This window comes from Muscardinus avellanarius (genome assembly GCF_963383645.1).
Source record: "Muscardinus avellanarius genome assembly, chromosome: 1".
In the NCBI taxonomy this organism is placed as follows: Eukaryota; Metazoa; Chordata; class Mammalia; order Rodentia; family Gliridae; genus Muscardinus; species Muscardinus avellanarius.
The window spans coordinates 232206325-232229279 of record NC_137786.1 but is presented as its reverse complement, the minus strand read 5'-3'; the positions used below and the strand labels follow the sequence as shown (position 1 = coordinate 232229279).

The 22955-nt window shown below is 52.2% G+C and overlaps 1 protein-coding gene across 1 annotated transcript; it reads left to right on the top strand.

Annotated features, from left to right (window-relative positions):
* Window positions 1–5089: 5089 nt before the first annotated feature.
* Window positions 5090–12000, top strand: SLC25A45 (solute carrier family 25 member 45; the record flags this gene model as incomplete). Its single annotated transcript, XM_080692719.1, has 6 exons — window positions 5090–5126; window positions 6913–6956; window positions 7109–7180; window positions 7423–7608; window positions 10856–11114; window positions 11732–12000. The coding sequence occupies 6 exons, from the start codon at window positions 5090–5092 to the stop codon at window positions 11998–12000; spliced, it is 867 nt and encodes a 288-aa protein (XP_080548845.1).
* Window positions 12001–22955: the final 10955 nt, after the last annotated feature.

The following is a 22955-nucleotide window of genomic DNA, read 5'->3' as shown; positions in this document are numbered from 1 at the left end:
AGTCACGTGAGCCCGGGCTTAGACTCACAGCTTCTGAGGCCTTGAGGTAATTCCCAGGCTGGAGAGGAGAGGCAGGTGTGAAGCCACCTTGTCCCCAATCACGTCACCAACATGTCCTGACAACGCCAGCGTGTGTATGCCCGAGGTGCCTACCACGGGGAGAAAAACAAGCCCCTGGTGCAGCTGGCCATGCCAGAGAAACTGGAGATCCTTCCAAGTGACAAGGTGCTTGGGACCAGCAAAAGGGGACGGGGACTGGCCTTGCCCAGATTGCCTGGGATGGAAGATGGAAGCATCTTGCCTGCCCCCCAGGACCACGCGATGCCCGGAGGAGCCCATATGTGTGTCTTCCTTTTCAGCATGACCAAGGGACTCAAGGAGGCTCATCTCCCTTCCGTTTCACAGTTCTGTGACCCTTGCGCCAAGACACAGTGGCTCTGTGGCCTCACTAAACAAGCTGCAGAAAAGGGGCCACAGCTCAGCCTCCGCAAGGGCTTGCTGTCTGCAGGGCCTGCGCAGGGCTGAGGGACAAAGAAACCCAGGGATTGAACCCAGGGGCATTCTACCTCTGAGCCACACCCCCAGCCCCTTTTATTTACCTTTTTTTGTGTGTGATGCTGGAGATTGAACCCAGGGATATTCTATTTCTGAGCTACACTCCAGCCCTATCAGCCCTATTTTTTTTTAAGTCTTTTTTATTTTATTTTATTTATTTATTTATTTATTTTTTGGTGGTACTGGGGGTGGAAACCAGAGGCTTTCTACCTCCGGGCTATACTTCCAGACCTACTTTTTAATATTTTATTTGGAAACAGGGTCTCACTAAGTTGCTGAGCGCCTCACTAAGTAGCTGACGCTGGCTTTGGACCTGTGCGATCCTCCTGTCTCAGCCTCCCAAGTGCAGGGATTACAAGCATGGGCCACCACGTCCAGCAAGTCATTTTATTTTTGAAACGGGGTCTCACTGAGTTGTGAAGGGCTTCACTAAGTGGCTGAGGCTGTCTGCAAAGGTCTCAGCCTCCCACATGCTGGGATTACAAGCATGCACCACCATGCCTGGCCTATTTATTTATTTATTTATTTATTTATTTATTTATTTTTGATTTGCAGTACTGGGGATGGAACTCAGGGGCATTCTACCTTCAAGCTATATCTCCAGCCCTATTTTGTAGTCTTTATTTTGAAACAGGGTCTCACTGAGTTGCAAAGGGCCTAAGTATCTGAGGCTGTCTACACACCACGATCCTCCCATCTCAGCCTCCCGAATGCAGAGATTACAAGCGTGCACCACCACACCTGGCTTTATCTTTTTATTTTGAAAAAAAGATCTCATTAAGTGCCACCACACCTGACTCTATTTTATGTCTTATTTAGAAACAAGATCTCACAAAATTGCTGACATCCTCACAAAGCCAAGCATGATGGCACAGGCCTGTAATCCCAGCACTTGGGAGGTTGAGCTTGGAGGATCACAGGTTCAAAGCCAGCCTCAGCAAATAGTGAGCCTTTCATCAACCTAGTGATACCCTGTTTCAACACAAAAATAAAATAGGGTTGGGAATGTAGCTCATAGGTAGAATGCCCCTGGGTTCAATCCCCAGTAACACACACACACACACACACACACACACACACACACTGGGGCGGGGCTTGGTTCTAGCTCAGAGGTAGGATACCTCTGGATTCAGTCCTGGGTACAGAAAACAAACAAGAAGACCTGAGCTACACCCTCAGCCCAATATTTTTATTCTTTTTTTTGGGGGGGGTGGTACTGGGGTTCCTGGAAACCCTTCTACCTCCGGGCTACACTCCCAGAATTATTTTATACTTTTTTTAAATTTGGAAACAGTGTCTCTTAAGCCAGCGCTGCTGGCTTCGAACCTGTGCGATCCTCCTGTCTCCACCTCCCAAGCGCGGGGATTACAAGCGTGCGCCACCACGCCCGGCTTATTCTTTATTTTTGAAACAGGGTCTCAGGAAGTAGCTGAGGCTGGCCGCGAGCCTGCGATCCTCCTGTCTCAGCCTCCCAAGTGCCAGGATCAGAAGCGTGTGCCATCAAGCCCGGCTCCCACACCCCAGAGTGGAGGGTTTGGGGGCGCTGTTGAGGAGCAAGCAAAGGGCATTGGTTGTGAGCTAGACCGTAGGGTGAAAGCCTTGCTGTGCCACAAAGAGGATGAACCTGTGGGCCCACAGGTTGCCAGGTAGGCTTCCTGCAAGACTCCAGCAGCGTGGTGAGGAGGGCCTCTCTTCAACTGAGGCAAGATGGCCAGATTGAAAAAGGGGTGGGGAGCCGGGCTTGATGGCACACGCTTGTGATCCTGGCACTTGGGAGGCTGAGACAGGAGGATCGCAGGCTCGTGGCCATTCTCAGCTACTTCCTGAGACCCTGTTTCAAAAATAAAGAATAAAAATATCGTGCTGTGGGTGTAGCTCAGGGGTAGAATACCCCTGGGTTCAATCCTCAGTACCACACACACACACACATGCACACACACACTCATGAGGCAGGGGCCCATTCTGAATTAGAAGGAAGAAGTGTTTACTGGCCTTCAGGACCCAGAGGCTTGAACACAGCAACCAGCTGGGCTGTGCCCTACTTTGGCAAGTGATAAAGGGCTCCAAGGTGCACAGAAGGGGGTGACTGACATCACTCAGAGAGAGAGTGGGTGGCAGGGTTAGGATGACGGCCCCCCATCCTGAAGGCCAGTCCTCAGGATGGTCTTTGGGGCGGCCCCTGGCCCTGAGTGATAAGGTCCTGCCTCCTGGGACCTGTCCCCACCGCAAGAAAATACCAGGGTGAATGGATTCTGTGAAGGGAGCCCGGGACGGGTCTTTGGACGTCCGCGTCCAGTAGGAAACCAAGAACTCCAGGAAACCCAGAGTGGGAGAGTGGGACTTTGCTGGGCTCCAGGTTCTTTGGGGCCCTTTGGTGATGGGAGAACCAGAGTCCTGGGTCTGACCGCTGGTGCTACTCCCGGAGTTTTCCATCCACTCATTCACTCTATCTCCAAGTTATAGCCCCAGCCCTTTTTAATTTTTATTTTTGTTCGTTTTATTTTTATTTTTATTTTTTTTATTTTTTGGTGGTACTGGGGGTGGAACCCAGAGGCTTTCTACCTCTGGGCTATACTCCCAGACCTATTTTCTATTTTATTTGGAAACAGGGTCTCACTAAATTGCTGAGAGCCTCGCTAAGTAGCTGAGGCTGGCTTCGAACCTGCGCGATCCTCCTGTCTCAGCCTCCCAAGCGCGGGGATTACAAGCATGCGCCACCACGCCCGGCTTTTTGTTCATTTTAAAACAGTCTCACTAGCCAGGCACAGTGGCACTCACCTGTAATCCCAGCAGTCGGAAGGCTGAGACCAAAGGATCACGGATCGCGGACAGCCTCAGCTATTTAGTGAGGCCCTTTGCAACTCAGTGAGACCCGGTTTCAAAATAAAGAATAAAAAGCCGGGCGTGGTGGCGCATGCTTGGAATCCCCGCGCTTGGGAGGCTGAGACAGGAGGATGCACAGGTTTGAAGCCGCCTCAGCTACTTAGCGAGGCTCTCAGCAACTTAGTGAGACCCTGTTTCCAAATAAAATAGAAAAAAAGGTCTGGGAGTATAGCCCGGAGGTAGAAAGCCTCTGGGTTCCACCCCCCAGTACCACCAAAAAAAAGAATAAAAAATAGGGCAGGGGATGTAGCTCGGAGGTCTAATGCCCCTGGGTTCTACCCCCAGACCCACATACACACACACACACAAAAAAAACAAACAAACAGTGTAAGTTGCTGTGAGCCTCGATGGTTTGCTAAAGCTGGCCCCAAACCTGCAATCCTCCCATCTCAGCCTCCAAGGACTGGGATTACGGATGTCCATCACCAGGACCGGCTCAGCTGAGATTTAGAGAGCCTACCCTGTGCACACACTGCTCTAGGCCTTTGAGACACAGTGGACAAAATGGCCAGAGATCCTCGTTTGCCTCGACAACCAGTTAGCTGTATCCCACACCGGTAGGAAGCGCAATGGGAGGAAGGAGAGGAAGAGCCAGGATGGGCATCGACGTCGCAGGGGATGCTTGGGGAGGCCTGCAGCGGAGGAGATTCTTAGCCCAGCCTGAAGGAAGCCGGGGAGGCTGTGGCCAGGAAGAGGGGACAGTCAGTACAAAGACTGGGAGGCTGTCTGGAGAAGAGCAGGGAGGCCGCGCCCGGTGCCCGGACGTGAGGTCACCAGAGAATGGGTGGGGCCGTGAGGGATCGCAGAGCCTGGGAAGGATTTGGTCTCAATTCAAGGGGAAAGGAAATTTGGCTCTCACAGTTCAGAGGCTAGAAAGTCCAATATCTAGGTGCTGACTCTAAGGAGGGCCCTCTTGGACACACCAGCCCATTCAGGAAGGGGAGAGAGGGAGAGAGACAGACAGACAGACAGACAGGCAGACAGAAAGCAAAACGGGTTTTGATTCCGAGCCGCTTGCAGGCAGAGCCAAGATCTCCATAGCCCTCTTTCCCTTAGGAACAGGAGGCCTCGGCCGCTTTTCTGACTTACGGTGGAGCCTTAAGCAACTCTGGAGAGAGTGGGCAGGCTGCAGGGCCTGGTGAGTCACTTTGGGGGGTCAGCTCCTTTTCCGGGTCGGGTCCAGGAGGATCCCGTGGCTGCTGCTGGCTCCTGCGGGCTGCGCCTGCCCCCTGGTGGCCGCGGCCTCACTGCCTGGTAAGCGGAGGCCTGTGCCAGGTGCCAGTGAACAGGAGTCTGTGCGGGACCGTGGGCAGGCAGTCTCTCCTGACCCAGGCAGCCCTGGAGGGGTCTGGCCAGCTGGTCCCCAGCCGCCATCCCGGGCCGCAGGGCAAGTCTGCCCAGGAGGGAGACCAGGCCAGCCGTCCCTCCCCCGGCTCCAGAAGAGCCCCGGCTCCGGCTCCGCATCTCAACCATGGAGCTTGGCTCACTCCCCCTCCTGGCTGCCTGAGATCCGGGCACCGGGCCACTTCTCACCCTCCAGCCGAGGTTAAACATTAGTGGGCCGTTATCTGCCTGGTCCAGGGCAGGGAAGGGAGTTACGCTTTTAATTCCCTCCTCCGTGGAGCGCCAGTGCCTGCCCCGAGCCCAGACCATGTCCGTGGAGGAGTTTATGGCTGGCTGGATCTCTGGTGAGACATTTTTCTGCCTTCTGTCACATCGCCCCATGGGTGGGTTACTTCCTGGGGAAGGTGGGTGACCGAGGAGGAGCTGAGGCCAAAGTCCTGATTCCCTGGAAGTCCCAGAGCCAGCTGTTCCCAGAGCCTCCTGGGAGTAGCCGCAGGGAGGAGAGGGGAGGAAGGGACAGGCTGAGGGGCGCTTCTGCATCCCAAGGCCACACCGTCCCTCCCCCGCCCGCCTGGCCAGGGGACCAAGCAGCACCCTGTGCTGCGAGTGCCGCTTGCAGGCCCAGTGCGCAGGGTCCAGAGGAAGTTTGCCCTTGACCTCACCCGCTGCCCCTCTTCCCTTTGGGCCTCTGCCTTACCTGCCGGGCACTCTGGGGCCCTGAGGCCTGTCGTGCGTGCCCAGCCCCACTTCTGGGTGAATTTACTCTTAGGAGAAACAGAGAGACATTCCGAGTCAGCCTCCCGCGGCCTCCAGAAGTGGCCTCTACTCTGGAGGGCGAGGCTGGAAGTGGGGAGTGGGCACCCGCAGGATTCCCGGAAGGGCCTTCTCGCTCTGCACTGGAGACCAGGGCCCGCTCCCGGCGAGGCCCCCGCGCTGTGCCATGAAGGAAGTCACGGTCGCTGTGGGGCTGCGCCTGCAGCTGGCTCTTCCCCCTGCGTGCGCGTCCTCAGCGGGCCCAGGGTCTCAGTCTGGCTCAGTGCGCGCCTGGCAGGGTCAGGTGGGGCAAGAGCAGCTGCGGTCTCTTTGGAATCTGGCAGGAAGGAAGATAGCAGGTGTCTGAGAAGGCCGGGCCTCCTACTTCCAGCCTCAATCCCTTTATTTACTTATGTATATTTTTTCAGTACTGGAGATGGAACACAGGGGTATTCTTTTTTTTGTGTGTGTGGTGGTACTGGGGTTCCTAGAAACCCTCCTACCTCCGGGCTACACTCCCAGACCTATTTTTATACTTTTTATTTGGAAACAGGGTCTCTTAAGCCAGCATGGCTGGCTTCGAACCTGCGCGATCCTCCTGTCTCTGCCTCCCAAGCTCGGGAATTACAAGCGTGAGCCACCATGCCCGGCAGGGGGGATTCTTTTTTGTGTGTGGCACTGGGGATTGAACCCAGGGGTGTTCTACCTCTGAGCGCCGCCTCCAGCCCTATTTTTATTATTTATTTATTTATTTATTTATTTTGTGGTACTGGGGATGGAACCCAGAGGCATTCTACCTCCGAGCTACACCCCCAGTCCTACTTTTTATTCTATATTTTGAAACAGGGTCTCACTGAGTTGCAAAGGGCCTCACTGAGTAGCTGAGGCTGTCCAAAAACTCAGATCCTTCTGTCTCAGTCTCCCAAATGCTGGGATTACAAGCGTGCGCCACCACGCCCGGCTCCTATTTTTATTTTGAAACAGGGTCTCACTAGGTTGATGAGAGTCTGACTATTTTCTGAGGCTGTCCTTGAACCTGCAATCCTCCTGTCTCAGCCTGCCAAGTACTGGAATTTCAAGCGTGTGCTACCACACCTGGCTGAAGTCAAGGGTATTCTACCTCCAAGCTATGCCTCCAGCCCTATTTATTTATTTAGTTTTATTTGTATTTTGAAACAGGGTCTTACCAAGTTGCCAAGGGTCTTGCTTGGTTGCTGAGGCTGCCTTGAACCTGCAATCCTCCTGTCTCCGCCTTCCAAGTACTGGCATTATACATGTGTGCTGTCAGGCCAGGCCTGAACCTCTCTTTCCTCTTGCACAGACTTGCTTCCTGGGCCTGCCAGGGGGCTCACTCAAAGCACCTTCTTGTCGCCACAGGAGCGCTGGGCCTGGTCCTGGGACATCCCTTTGACACTGTAAAGGTGAGTCTCCAGGAGCCACCGGATGAGTGGACTGTCACCTGAACCAGATGCCGGGTGCCCCGAGGTCAGGCCTGCCCGCTGATCACTGAGCCGGGGGAGGAAGGCAGCCCTGGCCTCCCGCCCACCCCAGCCACCCTATCCTCTCCTTGCAGGTGCGGCTGCAGACCCAGAACACGTACCGGGGCATCGTGGACTGCATGGTCAAGACTTACCGCCATGAGTCGGTGGGTGGCCACTTCTGAGGGCGAGAGGGGTCTGGGGCAGGCAGTACCAGCTTTCTTCTCCTTGAGGAGGGAAGGCTCAAGTGTGGGCCCTGGATGGGAGCTTAGCACTCAAGGCCTCCCCACCTCCGCCACCTCCTGGACAGGGCGGGAAGTGGCATCCAGCCAGAGGAGGCTTTGCTGGGGCTGGACACGGCCCAGGAGGCCCGTGCTGCCTTCCCTAGCGACTCCGTGTCTCCCTGCAGCTCCTGGGCTTTTTTAAGGGAATGAGTTTCCCCATCGCCAGCATAGCCGTGGTCAACTCCGTCCTGTTCGGGGTCTACAGCAACACGCTGCTGGTACTCACGGCGACATCCCACCAGCAGCGGCGGGCCCAGCCACCCAGCTACACGCACGTCTTCATAGCGGGCTGCACCGGGGGCGTCCTGCAGGTGAGAGCAGCGCCAAGCACGCACACAGGTGGCGAGCGATGACCAGAGGGGTGTGTGCCCACCCTGCGCCCTCGGGCGACCCGCAGCTGGGGATAGGTGGGCGTCCCAGAAAAGCACCTGAGGTGCTGCTTGCTCCTGGTGGCCTGGCCTGCTGCATGGTGGCTGCCAGTCCGCAGGCCTGGGGGTAAGAGTTATGGGAACAGAGGAGGAAGATGGCCGAAAGAGTTGGGGTGCAAGCCGAGGAGGTGGCAATGCCTGTAATCCCAGCATTTGGGAGGCCGAGACAGAAGGATCACAGATTTGAGGTCCGCCTCAGCAACTTAACAAGAACCTGCTTCAAAATAAAAATAAAGCCAGGCATGGTGGCGCATGCTTGTAATCCCAGCATTCAGGAAGCTGAGACAGGAGGATCATGGTTCACAGCCAGCCTCAGCTACTTAGTGAGGCCCTCACAATTTAGTGAAACCCTCTTTCAAAATAAAGAATAAAAGCCTGGCGTGGTGGCACACCCTTATAATCCTCCCCCACACATGTGGCAGGCTGAGACAGGAGGATCGTGCAGGTTCAAAGCCAGCCTCAGCTGGTTTAAGAGACCTTTTTTCCAGATTAAAAAAAAAAAAATAGAAAATAGGTCTGGGACTGTAGCCCAGAGGTAGAAGGCCCCTGGGTTCCACCAAAAAAAAAAAAAAAAAAAAAAGAATAAAATAGGGCAGGGGGTGTAGCTCGGAGGTAGAATGCCCCTGGGTTCAACCTCCAGTACCACAACAAAATAAAATAAGCATTGGGGGGCAGGGCAGACATCACAGAGAAGCAGCCAAGTGCCCACTCCCTGGTTGCCAGGGCCTGTCCATCTCCAGAAGGACCTGCCAGCCTTAGAGCTGTGGGAAGGTCACTCCCAGGACCGCTGACCCTGAAGGACCACAGCCCTGGCAGAGCCGAGCTGGTCCCACCTGCCCAGCCTTGCCAGCCGCGCCTGGGGCCATGATCCCTGAGCCTCACCCAAAGCCCCAGGCCCACATCTCCCTGCTAGAGGCCCAGGACATTAATCCTTAGGTCACTCCATGCCATCATTTCATTTGGTCTGGAGCTTTGGTCTCAGCCAGAGTGCCTGGGCTTTTGAGGTGTGGAGTGGAGGCAAAATTGGCCTCCAGGTCCCAGTGGGAACCTGAACTCAATAGAATCTCTGAGAATAAAGAGGCAGAGGGGCAGGTGCCTGGCTCCATCCCATGCCCCAGCTGGGTGCCCAGGCCACCTCCTAGTGGGCACCTGCCCCATACCCTTGACACATTTCACAGGGCAGGGAGCGAGATCAAAGGACAAAGTCAGGCTGCTGCTGAAGGGGATTAATGATTAACACGACCCCAGGAATCCCGGCTTTTCTTCTGGTCCTTCTTGGGCAGGGCACACACCTATGTATTTCCTAAGACCTGGGACCTGCATCTCACAAAGATGAGGAAGAGTGCCGGGCGTGGTGCTGAACGCCTGTAATCCCCGCGCTTGAGAGGCTGAGACAGGAGGATCGCAGGTTCAAAGCCAGCCTCAGCAATATAGTGAGGCTCTCAGCAACCCAGTGAGGCCCTGTTTCCAATAAAATCATGCTGGGAGCATAGCTTGGAGGTAGAACGCCCCTGGGTCAATCCTCAGCACCAAACATGCGCGTGTGTGTGCGCACACACACACAGAACGGACCCCCGGGCTACAGCAGGTCACTATCGGCCTTGTTCTAGTGACAGGCCCAGCTTCTCCGTCACTCACCAAGCCCTAGAGATTCCTTGAGTCCAGGACACTGGGTGACAGCTCCTGACCACTGTTCCAACTCTGACCATTGTCTTGGGCAAAGAAGACATGGATTTAGGGGGTAGCAGTGGGACTGGGCCTGGGTGAAGGTGGGTGCTGAGGAAAAGGGAGGGTCTGAGTCTGGGATGCAACTATGTCAAGATAAACTGTTGAGCTGGGCGTGGTAGCACTGGTTTATAATCCCAGTACTTGGGAGGCTGACACGGGAGGATCACAGGTTCACAGCCAGCCTTAACTACTTAGTGAGGTCCTCTGCAACTTAGTGAGACCCTGTTTTATTTTATTTTTTTTTTATTATTTTTTTTTTGGTGGTACTGGGGTTCCTGGAAGCCCTTCTACCTCTGGGCTACACTCCCAGACCTATTTTTATATTTTTATTTAGAAACAGGGTCTCCTAAGCCAGCATGCGGCTGGCTTTGAACCTGCGCGATCCTCCTGTCTCCGCCTCCCAAGCGCGGGGATTACAAGCGTGCGCCACCACGCCCGGCAGTGAGACCCCGTTTTAAAATATAGAATAAAGCCGGGCTTGGTGGCGTATGCTTGTAATTCCAGCATTCGGGAGGCTGAGACAGGAGGATCACGTTTCCCGGACAGCCTCAGCTACTTAATGAGGCCCTCTGCAACTTAGGGAGACCCTGTTCAAAACAATAAAGAAGAAGCCGGTCATGGTAGCACACTCTTGCAATTCCAGCATTTGGGAGGTCGAGACAGGAGGATCACGGTTCGTGGACAGCCTCAACTTCTTAGTGAGGCCCTCTGTTAGTTGAGACCCTGGTTTCAAAATTCTTTTAAAATAAAGAATAAAGCTCGGAGGTAGAATGCCCCTGGGCTCCATCCCCAGACCCATAAAAAAAAAAAAAAAGAGTAAAATATAGGTCAGGGGGTGTAGCTTGGAGGTAGAATGCCCCTGGGTTCCATCCTCAGTACCGCAAAAATAAATAAATAAATAAATAAATAAATAAATAAATAAACAGAATAAAAAAATAGAGCTGGGTGTGAAGCTCAGAGGTAGACTGTCCCTGGGTTCCATCCCCAGTAACACAAAAAAAAGAAGAAGAAAAAAAGAAATGACAGACTGTTGAAGCTAAGGAGAGACTGGGAACCAAGCCGAGGCTGGGTTGTCACTGGAGATGGAACTAGGTTTTGTTTTGGTACCAGGGATGGAACCCAGGGCCAGTGTACCTCCAAGCTGCACCCCAACCCCTTTTATTTTTCATGTTGTATTTCAAAACAGCGTCGGGAAGGTTGGCCTTGAACCTGTGACCTTCTATCTCCACCTCCCGAGTAGGGAGATTACAGGCCTGCGCCACCACGCCGGCTAAGGGTCAGTTCTTCCCTGGGCTGTGGGTTGGGAGGCTGGAGACCCGCCCCCGCCCCATGTCCGAGGAGGGCAGGGCTGACCCGGAGGAGGCCCCCAGCCGGCCCCCAGCCGCCCGCTCTCTCCCCACAGTCCTACATCCTGGCCCCTTTCGACCTCATCAAAGTCCGCCTACAGAACCAGACGGAGCCGCGGGGGCAGCCCGGGAGCCCCCCGCCGCGGTACCGCGGGCCGGTGCACTGCGCGGCCACCATCGTCCGCGAGGAGGGCCCGCGGGGGCTGTTCCGGGGGGCCTGGAGCCTGGTGCTGCGGGACACCCCCACGCTGGGCCTCTACTTCGTCACCTACGAGGGGCTGTGCCGCCGCGGCACGCCGCCAGGCCAGAGCCCGGGTGAGTGGGCTGGGGGGCGGCCGCCGTGACCCCGACCCGACCCTGACCCTGACCCAGGCCCTGACCCCGACCCCGACCTTGACCCCGGCCCTGACCCCGATCCTGACCCTGACCCCGATCCTGACCCTGACCCCGACCTTGACCCCGACCCTGACCCCGATCCTGACCCTGACCCCGATCCTGACCCTGACCCTGACCTTGACCCCGACCCTGACCCCGATCCTGACCCTGACCCCGACCTTGACCCCGACCCTGACCCTGATCCTGACCCTGACCCCGATCCTGACCCTGACCCCGACCTTGACCCCGGCCCTGACCCCGGCCCTGACCCTGACCCCGATCCTGACCCTGACCCCGACCTTGACCCCAACCCTGACCCTGGCCCTGACCCCGACCTTGACCCCGACCCTGACCCCGCCCTGACCCTGATCCTGACCCCGACCCTGACCCCAGCCCTACCCTGACCCTGACCCCGGCCCTGACCCGGCCCCGGCCCTGACCCCGATCCTGACCCTGACCCTGACCCCGACCCGACCTGACCCTGACCCCGGCCCCGACCCTGACCCTGACCCCAACCCTGATCCTGACCCCGACCCCGACCCCGCTGCTCCCGCCAGGCTCGGGCACCGTGCTGGTGGCCGGGGGCCTCGCGGGCATCGCCTCGTGGGTGGCGGCCACGCCGCTGGACGTGCTCAAGTCGCGGATGCAGATGGACGGGCCGCGGCGGCCGGCCTACCGTGGACTGCTGGACTGCGCGGCGAGCAGCCTGCGGCGCGAGGGCCCGCGGGTCTTCTTCCGCGGACTGGCCATCAACAGCGCCCGCGCCTTCCCGGTCAATGCGGTCACCTTCCTCAGCTACGAGCACCTCCTGCACGCCTGGGCCTGAGCGCCGAGCTCAGTGCCAGTGCGGTCCCGGGGCGGGAGCCAGGCCCGAGTCCAGCCTCGGTGACTTAGGCTCTCGGCAAACTGGCAAGACTCTGCTTAAAAATAAAATGAATACATAAATAAAATAAATAAAAAGGGCTGGGGGTGTAGCTCAGAGGTAGTATGTCCCTGGGTTCAATCCCCACCCCAAAAAATAAAAATTAAAAAAAAAATCCTGAGGCTCTGACCCCCTAGGCCATGGGACACCTGAGCAGGGCACCAAGGTCCCGGCCCCCCAGCACCGCTCACCTTCATCCCTTTATTTCCCGGAACCAGAGAGCCCTAGGCAAAGAGGAGCCGGCCGGGGTCCTCTCTGGAGCACTCAGAGACCCTGGCCACCTCCACACCACCCATGCCCTGGGGTCCGGTCTCTTCTCCCACCTGTCCCATGGATTCAGGTGTCCCCATTACCTTCAGGAGCAGCGCAGACTCCTGCCCAGGCAGGTGCACCTCCTCATCCCCCCATTTCGGGGTTCCCCTGCACCCCAGCCCTCGGCTGCGCAGCTGCTGACTGTGTTACAGCCTCTCCTCTGGGGCTAGCGGATGCCCGAGCAGATGTGTTCAATAAACATTCACCTAATGAAGTGGCAATTCCCTGTCCCTGCCACCTCGCCTGCTCCCTCAGTCCTCGCACACCTGTCTCTTCGCTTGTCCTGACCCCTCTGGGTCATCTCCAGGAGAGGGGTGCAGAAGCTGGCTGCGTCTGCCTTGTCATCCCACCCCTTGGCAGTTACCCACCTCAATTGCTAAGTAAGAATTAAAAACTAAAGCCGGGCGTGGTGGCACACGCTTTTAATCCCAGCATTCGGGAGGCTGAGATTGGAAAATCGCGGTTCACGGACAGCCTCAGCTACTACTTAGTGAGGCCTTTTGCAACTCAGTGAGACCCTGTTTCAAAATAAAGAATAAAATATACGGTTGAGGGTGTCACCCGGAGGTAGAAAGCCCATAGGTTCCATCCCCAGTACCCCCAAAATAAATAAATAAATAAGGTTCAAGGCCAGTCCTGCACAAGCAAAACAAGTGCTCTACCACCGAGCTCCACACCCGGGCCAAGGTCGCCATTCCTTTTAGGAACTCATTTAGAGAGCAGAAATTCCCAGGAACTAGGGCATCTTTGGAGAACCTGCTTTGAGGGACAGAGGAAGCTGGTGCCTGGGGCTCAGTGCGCAGAGCGGGTACCTAGGACCAGCGCAAGCATGTTCCAACGGCGCCTGCAGGCCCTTTGCCAAACAGCAGCCTTTGTGTGTGTGGTACTGGGGACGGAGCCCAGGGGCATTCTAACTCCAAGCTACACCCCTGCCCTATTTTTTTATTCTTTATTTTAAAACAGGTCTCACTGAGTTGCAGAGGGCCTCACTAAGCTCCTGAGGCTGTCTGCGAACCGGCCGCGATCCTCCCGTCTCAGCTTCCCAAATGCTGGAATTACAAGTGTGCGCCACCACGCCCAATTTAGCAGCCTTATTTTCCCAGCGGTGACTGGCTCTTGTCCATCCAACTCGCTAAACAGCGGGGCCCAGAGGATGCAGTCTGTGGGTGTGACTTCACTGGTGTCCCCAGTCCCTTGCAGGCACCAGGACACCCTGCCCACGGTCCCTGGCATGGATCCTTGGCTCCCCCAGCCTGCGTGCCCCAGCCCCGCCCTGCTGCAGGGCTCCCGCCACAGAATCCCTAACTCCTGTTAACCTTGTGGTTCTTCCTCTTCCTCCCATCGCCTCCCCATCCACCCTTATTCTTCCTCTTTCTCTCCCCTTGCTGCTGTCCTCCTCCCCCTCCTCCTCCACCTGCTCTTCCTCCTTCTTTTCTTTGGTACTGGGAATTGAACCCAGGGATATTCTGCCCCCAAGCAACATTCCCAGCCCAATTTATTATTTTTTTTATGCTTTCATCGGTGCATTATAGTCACATCATAATGTAAATCATATTGACAATGCCAATTTTTTTTTTTTTTTTTTGGTGGTACTGGGGGTGGAACCCAGGGGCTTTTCTACCTCCGGGCTACACTCCCAGACCTATTTTCTATTTTATTTGGAAACAGGTTCTCACTAAGTTGCTAAGAGCCTCACTAAGTAGCTGAGGCTGGCTTCGAACCCGTGAGATCCTCTTGTCTCAGCCTCCCAAGGGCGGGGATTCCAGGCGTGCGCCACCACACCCGGTTTAGGGAGACTTTTTTCAGTAACCCATGTAGGTGGATTTCTTTGGCTTATGTTAGTGTGGAAGGGCCGGGCGTGGTGGCACACGCTTGTCATCCCCGCGCTTGGGAGGCGGAGACAGGAGGATCGCGCAGGTTCGAAGCCAGCCGTGCTGGCGTAAGAGACCCTGTTTCAAAAATATAAAATAGATCTGGGAGTGTAGCCCGGAGGTAGAAGGGCTTCCAGGAACCCCAGTACCACCAAAAAAAAAAAAAAAAGAATCACCTGGAAGGCTTGTTAAAGTACAGATTGCTGAGTCTGACCCTGAGTTTCTGATTGAGTTGGCTCAGGGAAGGTCTGAGACTGCATTTCACTAAGCTCCCAGGTACTGCGGTGTGGGCCGCCCCGAGAGAGTCTGTAATTTCACACTCTCCTTTGTGTGACTCCTTGATTATATTCTGTCTCTTCTAGTCTGGCTCCATGGAGCAGAGGCCCTGCTTGGTTTTGCGTGTCATCAACACTCTAGCTGGAGCCGGGCTGGTGGGCATACTTGTAATCTCAGTAGTTGGGAGGCTGAGACAGGAGGATTGCAGGTTCATGGCCAGCCTCCATAATTTAATGAGGCTCTTTGAAGCTTAGTGAGAAACTATTTCAAACAAACAAAAATAATAAACTGGGCGAGGTGACACGTGCTTATAATCCCAGTACTTGGCGGCTGAGACAGGAGGATCACTTGGTTTGAGGCCAGCCTTAGCAATTTAGCAATAACTTGTTTCAAAATAAAAAAGAAGCCAGATGTGGTGGCGCACGCTTGTAATCCCAGCATTCGGAAGGTGAGACCGGAAGATCGTGGTTTATGAATAGCCTCAGCTACTTAGTGAGGCCCTCTGCAACTCAGTGAGACCCAGTTTCAAAATAAAGGATAAACTGGGCGTGGTGGTGAACGCTTGTAATCCCCACACTTGGGAGGCAGAGAAAGGAGGATCACGTAGGTTCAAAGCCAGCTTTGCTGGCTTAAGAGACCCTGTTTCCAAATAAATATAAAAAATAGTTGTCTGGGAGTGTAGCCCAGAGGTAGAAGGGTTTCCAGGAACCCCAGTACCACAAAAAAAAAAAAAAAAAAAAAAAGAATAAAAAATAGGGCTGGTGGTGTAGCTCGGATGTAGAATGCCCCTGGGTTCCATCCCCAGTACTGCAAAAGTAAATAAACTAATTAATTAAATTTAATTTAAAAATAAAAAAGCCAGGCATGGTGGTACACACTTGTAATCCCAGCATTTGGGAGGCTGAGACAGGAAGTTCGCAGTTCGAGGACAGCCTCAGCTACTATTTAGTGAGGCCCTTTGCAACTCAGTGAACCCCTGTTTCAAAATAAAAGAATAAAAAACAGGGCTGGGGGTGTAGCCTGAAGGTAGAATGGCTCTGGCTTCCAACTCTAGTACCGGAAAAAAAAAAAAAAATTATCTGCAGCTCTTACACTGGGCATGGCAGCGCACATTTGTAATCCCAGTACTTGGGAGGCTGAGACTGGAGGATAACCCAGGTTAACAAAGCCAGCCTCAGCTACTTAGGTTCTCAGCAACTTAGTGAGACCCTGTTTCCAAACTAATTATTAAAAAAAATAGGCCTGGGAGTGTAACCCGGAAGTAGAAAGCCCCTGAGTTCCATCCCCAGCACCAAAAAAAGAAAAAAAAAAGAAAGAAATGGGGTTGGGGGTGTAGCTCAGAGGTAAAATTCCCTAGGGTTCAATCCCCAGTACCACAAAAAAAAAAAAAGAAAAGAAAAAGGTAAACAAGGCCAAGTGTGGTGGTGCACACCCACGATACAAGCTACTTAGGAGGCTGAGTCAGGAGGGTTGCAAGTTCAAGGCCATCCTGGGCAGTGTAGTGAGACCGGGTCTCAAATAAGTAAATAAATAAAATAGCTGGAGATGTAGCTCAGTGGTAGAGTACCCCTGGGCCTAATCCTCATCGTCTGAAACAAAACAGAACAAACAAAAACTCTTGTTAATTGAGCGAGAAGGAAGTAAAGAACGTTGTCCTTAGCAAACAAGGAATGGCAGTGTGCCAGGATGTGTGGGGCACTGACTCCTCCACCTTGGGCAGCCAGCAGAGCTGTCGGACGGAGGACTAGACTGCGGTCCTCTAGTGGTGGGGGGCTGACTCCTGGAAGGCTGGGCGATCAGAAAACCTCCACTCACCAGCAGAGAATCTAAAGAGAAACCGGCCTCTCTCCCTGTGGTGGAAAAAAGTTAATAATAAGGTCTGGTCCCCTGAGAACTAAGAACCTTCTTCCTGCTTTCATTAATACCCTTCATAGCCAGGTCCCTTAAAAAACTTATTTAGCAGCCGGGCGTGGTGGCGCACGCTTGTAATCCCCGCGCATGGGAAGCTGAGACAGGAGGATCACACAGGTTCAAAGCCAGCCTCAGCTACTTAGTGAGGCTCTCAGCAACTTAGTGAGACCCTGTTTCCAAATAAAATATAAAATGGGTCTGGGAGTATAGCCCAGAGGTAGAAAGCCCCTGGGTTCCACCCCTAGTACCACACACACAAAAAAGCACAAGTGCATGTTAGTTGCACCCCCTTGTGCTTGAAAGGAGTAACTACAAAGTTTTTTTGTTTCTCCTTTGGGTACTTGGAATTGGGCTACACCGCCAGGAGTGTGTGTGTGTGTGTGTGTGTGTGTGTGTGTGTGTGTTGCTGGGGATTGAACCCAGGGGCAGTCTACCTCCCATCCACACCCCCAACCCCATTTTATTCATTTTGAAACAGTCTAAGTTGCAGAGTAGTACCTCACTAAGTAGCTGAGGCAGGTCATGAATCTATGATCCTCCTGTCTGATCCCAAGTATTGGGATTACAGGCATGTGACACCATGTCTAGCTCTATTTTTGTATTTTATTATTTATTTATTTATTGGTGGTACTGGGGATAGAACCCTTCTACCTCCAGGCTACACTCCCAGACCTATTTTTACATTTTTTAAAAATTTGGAACAGGGTCTCTTAAGCCAGCGTGGCTGGCTTCGAACCTGCATGATCCTCCTGTCTCCACCTCTCAAGCGCGGGGATTACAAGCATGGGCTACCATGCCTGGCTATGTTTGTATTTTAAAACAGGAACTAGAGCCGGGCGTGGTGGCGCACGCTTGTAATCCCAGTGCTTGGGAGGCTGAGACAGGAGGATTGCACAGGTTCGAAGCCAGCCTCAGCTACTTAGTGAAGCTCTCAGCAACTTAGTGAGACCCTGTTTCAAAATAAAGTATAAAAATAGGTCTGGGAATATAGCCTGGAGGTAGAAAAGCTTCTGGGTTCCACCCCCAGTACCACCAAAAAAAACCCCACAAAAAACAAAAAACCAGGAACTAGAGCCGGGCGTGGTGGCGCACGCTTGTAAACCCAGCATTTGGGAGGCTGAGACCAGAGGATCGTGGTTCGCGGACAGCCTCAGCTACTTAGTGAGGCCCTCTGCAACTCAGTGAGACCCAGTTTCAAAATAAAGAATAAAAAATAGGGCAGGGGGTGTAGCTCGGAGATCAAATGCCCCTGGGTTCCATCCCCAGACCCGCAAAAATAAATAAATAAATAAAATAAAATAAAATAAAATAAAATAAAAAACAGGAACTAGCTGGGTGTGGTGGCGCACCCTTGTAATCCCAGCATTCGGGAGACTGAGACCGGAGGATCGCGGTTCGCGGACAGCCTCAGCTACTTAGTGAGGCCCTCTGCAACTCAGTGAGACCCGATTTCAATATAAAGAATAAAAAATAGGGCAGAAGATGTAGCTTGGAGGTTGAATGCCCCTGGATTTCATCCCCGGACCCGCAAATAATAATAATAATAATAATAATAATAATAATAATAATAATAATAATAAAATAAAACAGGAATTAAGTGGCTGAAGGCCTCAATCAGTGGCTGAGGCTGGCCTTGAACCTGAGATCCTCCTGTCTTAGCCTCCTAAATACTGAGATTACAAGCATGTGCACCATGCCCGGCTAACTACAACATTTTCTAAGGGTGATTACCATAAATCACAAACTTCAGGTGTTCCAGAAGTTGTCCAACCGATAAAAAATCCCCGCGCTTGGGAGGCAGAGACAGGAGGATCATGCAGGTTCGTAGTCAGCCTCGCTGGCTTAAGAGATCCTGTTTAAAAAAAAAAAAAAAAAAAAAATATATATATATATATATATATATATATATATATATATATATATATATATATGTTAAAGCTCTGGGAGGTTAGCCCGGAGGTAGAAGGGCTTCCAGAAACCCCACTACCACACAAAAAAAGTAATTTCCTTACACAGTGCAATAGCAAAAAACAAACCCCAAATCACCTAATTGAAAAGTGGAGCCAGGCGAGATGGCGCACGCTTGTAATCCCAGCATTCGGGAGGCTGAGACAGGAGGATCGCGGTTCACAGACAGCCTCAGCTACTTAGTGAGGCCCTCTGCAACTCAGTGAGACCCGGTTTCAAAATAAAGAATAAAAAATAGGGCAGGGGGTGTAGCTCGGAGGTCAAATGCCCCTGGGTTCCATCCCCAGACCCGCAAAAAAAAAAAAAAAACCCACAAAAAACAAATAAAGTATAAAATAGGTCTGGGGGTATAGCCTGGAGGTAAAAGGCCCGTGGGTTCCATCCCCAGTGCCACAAAAAATAAACAAACAAATAAATAAGTAAAATTACAGGTGCACATCTAGCCCCAGCTTTAAAATATTTGTTAAAAAAAAAATATATATATATATAGGGGGAGTGGTGAGTTGCCTTGGGCCACCCTCCCCCCTCATGCCATTTTGGCATGGGGCTGTAACTATTTTCTGAATTTCTATTTTCTGTATTTCTATCTTTTAAATAAACTTCTTTAAATATTCAAAATATATATATATGTATTTGTAGAGTCAGGCGTGGTGGCCCACGCTTGTAATCCCAGCACTTCGGAGGCTGAGACAGGAGACTGGTGGTTCACAGACAGCCTCAGCTACTTTGCAATTCAGTGAGACCTGGTTTCAAAGTAAAGAATAAAAAATAGGGCTGGGGGTGCAGCTCGGAGGTAGAATGGCCCCCTGGGTTCCATCCCCAGTACTGCAAAAAACAAAAGCTACCTGCCCCCACTTCCTTCTATATAATGCTATCGCCTCCCCTTCTCTCTGTGCCTAACTCCACACTGTTTTTATATTTTTGTGTGTGTGGCACTGAGGATTGAACCCATAGGCATCTGCCTACGGGCTACACCCACAGCCCTATTTTATTTTTCTTGCTCCGGTGATCAGTCTCACTACTTGCTGAGACTCCCCTCGAACCTGTGACCCTCCTGTCTCAGCCTCCCAAGTACTAAGATTACAAATGAGTGCCACCATGACTGGCTTCTTTTCTGTTTTTGGTACTGGGGACTGAATCCAGGGGACTTCCACCTCTGAACGACATCCCTACTCCTATTTTATTTTATTTATTTTTTTGCGGTACTGGGGGTGGAGCCCAAGGGCATTCTACCTTCAGGCTACAAACCCAACCCTATTTTTTATTTTTTATTTTGAAACTGGGTCTCACTGAGTTGCAGAGGGCCTAAGTAGCTGAGGCTGGCCGCGAACCGCGATCCTCCTGTCTCAGCCTCCCGAATGCGCGCTATCATGCCCAGCTGTATGTTTTTGTTTTGAAATGGGGTCTTATTCAATTACTGAGAGTCTCATTACTTGCTAAGGCTATCTTCAAAACTGTGATTTTCCTACCTCAGCTTCCTAGGTACTGGGATTACAGGTGTGCGCTACCACACTTGGTTCATTTTTATTTTTATTTATTTTTATTTATATTTATTTATTTATTTATTTATTTATTTATTTTTTGGTGGTACTGGGGTTCCTGGAAGCCCTTCTACCTCCGGGCTACACTCCCAGACCTATTTTTTTTTTTTAAACAGGGTCTCTTACGCCAGCACGGCTGGCTTCGAACCTGCGCGATCCTCCTGTCTCCGCCTCCCAAGCGCAGGGATTACAAGCGTGCGCCACCACGCCTGGCTTCATTTTTATTTTTATTTTTATTTTATTGTGGTACCAGGGATGAAACCCAGGGGCATTCTACCTCCAAGCTACATCCCTGATTTTTTATTCTTCATTTTTGTTTTTGTTTTTGTTTTGCGGGTCTGGGGATGGAACTCAGGGGCATTTGACCTCCGAGCTACACACCCTGCCCTATCTTTTATTCTTTATTTTGAAACAGGGTTTAACTGAGTTACAGAGGGCCTCATTAAGTAGCTGAGGCTGTCCATGAACCGCGATCCTCCAGTCTCAGCCTCCGGAATGCTGGGATTACAAGCGTGCGCCACCACGCCTGGCTTTATTCTTCATTTTGAAACAGGGTCTCACTAAGTTGTCGAGGGCCTCACTAAATATCTGAGGCTGGTTGCAAACCTCCAATCCTCCTGTCTTAGCCTCCCAAGTACTACGATTACAGTCCTGCACCACTATGCCCGGTTTCCTTTTTATTTTTTATTTTTTTGGTGGTACTGGGGGTAGAACCCAGAGGCTTTCTACCTCCGGGCTATACTCCCAGACCTATTTTTTTAATATATATTTTATTTGGAAACAGGGTCTCACTAAGTTGCTGAGAGCCTCACTAAGTAGCTGACGCTGGCTTTGAACCTGTGCGATCCTCCTGTCTCAGCCTCACAAGCGTGGGGATTACAAGCGTGCGCCACCACACCCGGCTTCCTTTTTATTTTTTATCTTGGAACCTTATGTCGCTTAGTTGCCAAGGTTGACCTCAAACCTGCGATCCTCCTATCTCAGCCTCCTAAATTCTGGGATTAAGACCGGAGCCACATGCCTGCTTTAAGCCTAACTTTTCATTTCTGTCTTCAGAAACCTCTGGACAGAGAACTACCCTCCCCACTCACTGCGCCCTCCCAGCCAAGGTCTGTAAATAATAAATCTTAGCTCTCGTTTCCTCTTGTGCTGTGCTAAATTTGCACCTTTCAGCTGAAGAACCAGAGTGGCCTCAGGCTAGATGTTCCCAGGATACTGGAAAGAACAGGAGATCAGGCCCCAGCGCCAGAGCTACAGCCAGTCAGGTGTGAAGTAGATAGACTTGGATTAGACAAGAAAGAGCCACAAAGCTGGGCGTGGTGGCCCAGGCTTGGCATCCCAGCATTTGGGAAGCTGAGACAGGAGGATCGTGGTTCAAGGCCAGCCTCAGCTACTTAGTGAGGCCCTTTGCAACTCAGTGTTTCAAAATAAAGAATAAAAAATCGGGATGGGGATGTGGCTCAGAGGTAGAATGTTCCTGGGTTTAACCCCTAGTTCTGAGGGGGGGAAAAATTCAATGAATGAATAACCATTCCAAGGTCTGTCTCCTTTCTGTTTCCCCGGCCTGCCTCCCATCCCTGCCCCAAACACACTCAATTGGAGACCAAGAGAGCAAAGTTATCCGAGCTGCAGAATGTCAGGGACCAAGCCTGAGATCTTTGTCCTGAAGCCCCGGATCGCGCCAGGGTGGCCCAAGAAGAGTGGCCATCCTGAGTCCTGGCAGCGAGAACTTTGGAAGGAGGAGCCCTACAGAGAGCTGCGCTAAAGCGAGTGTCAGGAATTGATTTTCCTTTTGATACAGGAATACTGGGGGTTGAATTTAGGGTGCTCTACCATTTGCTAAATCTCCAGTCCTCTGTGTGTGTGTGTGTGTGTGTGTGTGTGTGTGTGTGTGTGTGTGTGTGTTGGGAATTGGATCTAGGGGTGTTCTACCTCTGAGGTACTCCCTATTTTTATGTTTTATTTTGAAACAGGGTCTCAATAAGCTGTAGAGGGCCTCACTAAATTGCTGAGGCTGGCTGAGACTCTGCAATCCTCGTGTCTTAGCCTCCAAGTACTGGGATTACAAAGGTATGCCACTGTGCCTGGCTCCCCCCCCCCCTTTTTTTTTTGCGGTACTGGGGATGGAACCCAGTGGCATTCTACCTCCAAGCTACACCCCAGCCCTATTTTTTTATTCTTTATTTTGAAACAGGGTCTCACTGACTTGCAAAGAGCCTCACAAAGTAGTAGCTGAGGCTGACCGCAAACCGTGATCCTCCTGCCTTCCAAATGCTGGGATTACAAGTGTGCACCACCATGCCCGGCTTCCCCCATTTTTTTTTTTTTTTAAATAGGCCTCTTGCTAAGTTGCTGAGGGTGTTGCCAAATTGCTGAGGCCTATCTCAAACTTGTGATCCTCCTGTCTCAGGCTCCCAAGTACTAGGATTACAGGTGTGCGCCACTATACCCAGCCCCTAGTCCTTTTTATTTATGTTGTCTGAGTTGTCCAGGCTGACCTAGAACTTCCAATCCTTCCTGCTCAGCCTCCTGAGTTGCTGGGATTATAGGCCTGTGCCACCATAACCTGGGAGCAGTCAATTTCTCAAATCTGAGTGGAAAGATTTCACCCTTCTCCCATGAAAGTCACACCCTGGCCTCTTTTCTAGAAAAACAACAAAAAAATCCACAACTTTATTTCCAGAAGCAGACTATTTTTAACATGGAGTTCAAGGGTTGGGGTCATTGTCTATAAAGCCCAGTCCTACCTTCCCAAGCCCCAGCCTCTCTAAACAAATTCTCTCCCAAGGTTCTCAAAACCTTCCTTCACCCAGGGTTTAAAAGCAGCATATCCCAGCCTCCTACTTTCCAGGCCCCATCTTTAGAGCCACTTCTCAGGGGCTTGGCAACTGCATGCCGCGCTTAGACTTGGGGGTCTCGATTCTACCTTCTCCACCTTCCACATGCTGTATTTCCATGGGAAAAGGTGACCTGCCTTCTG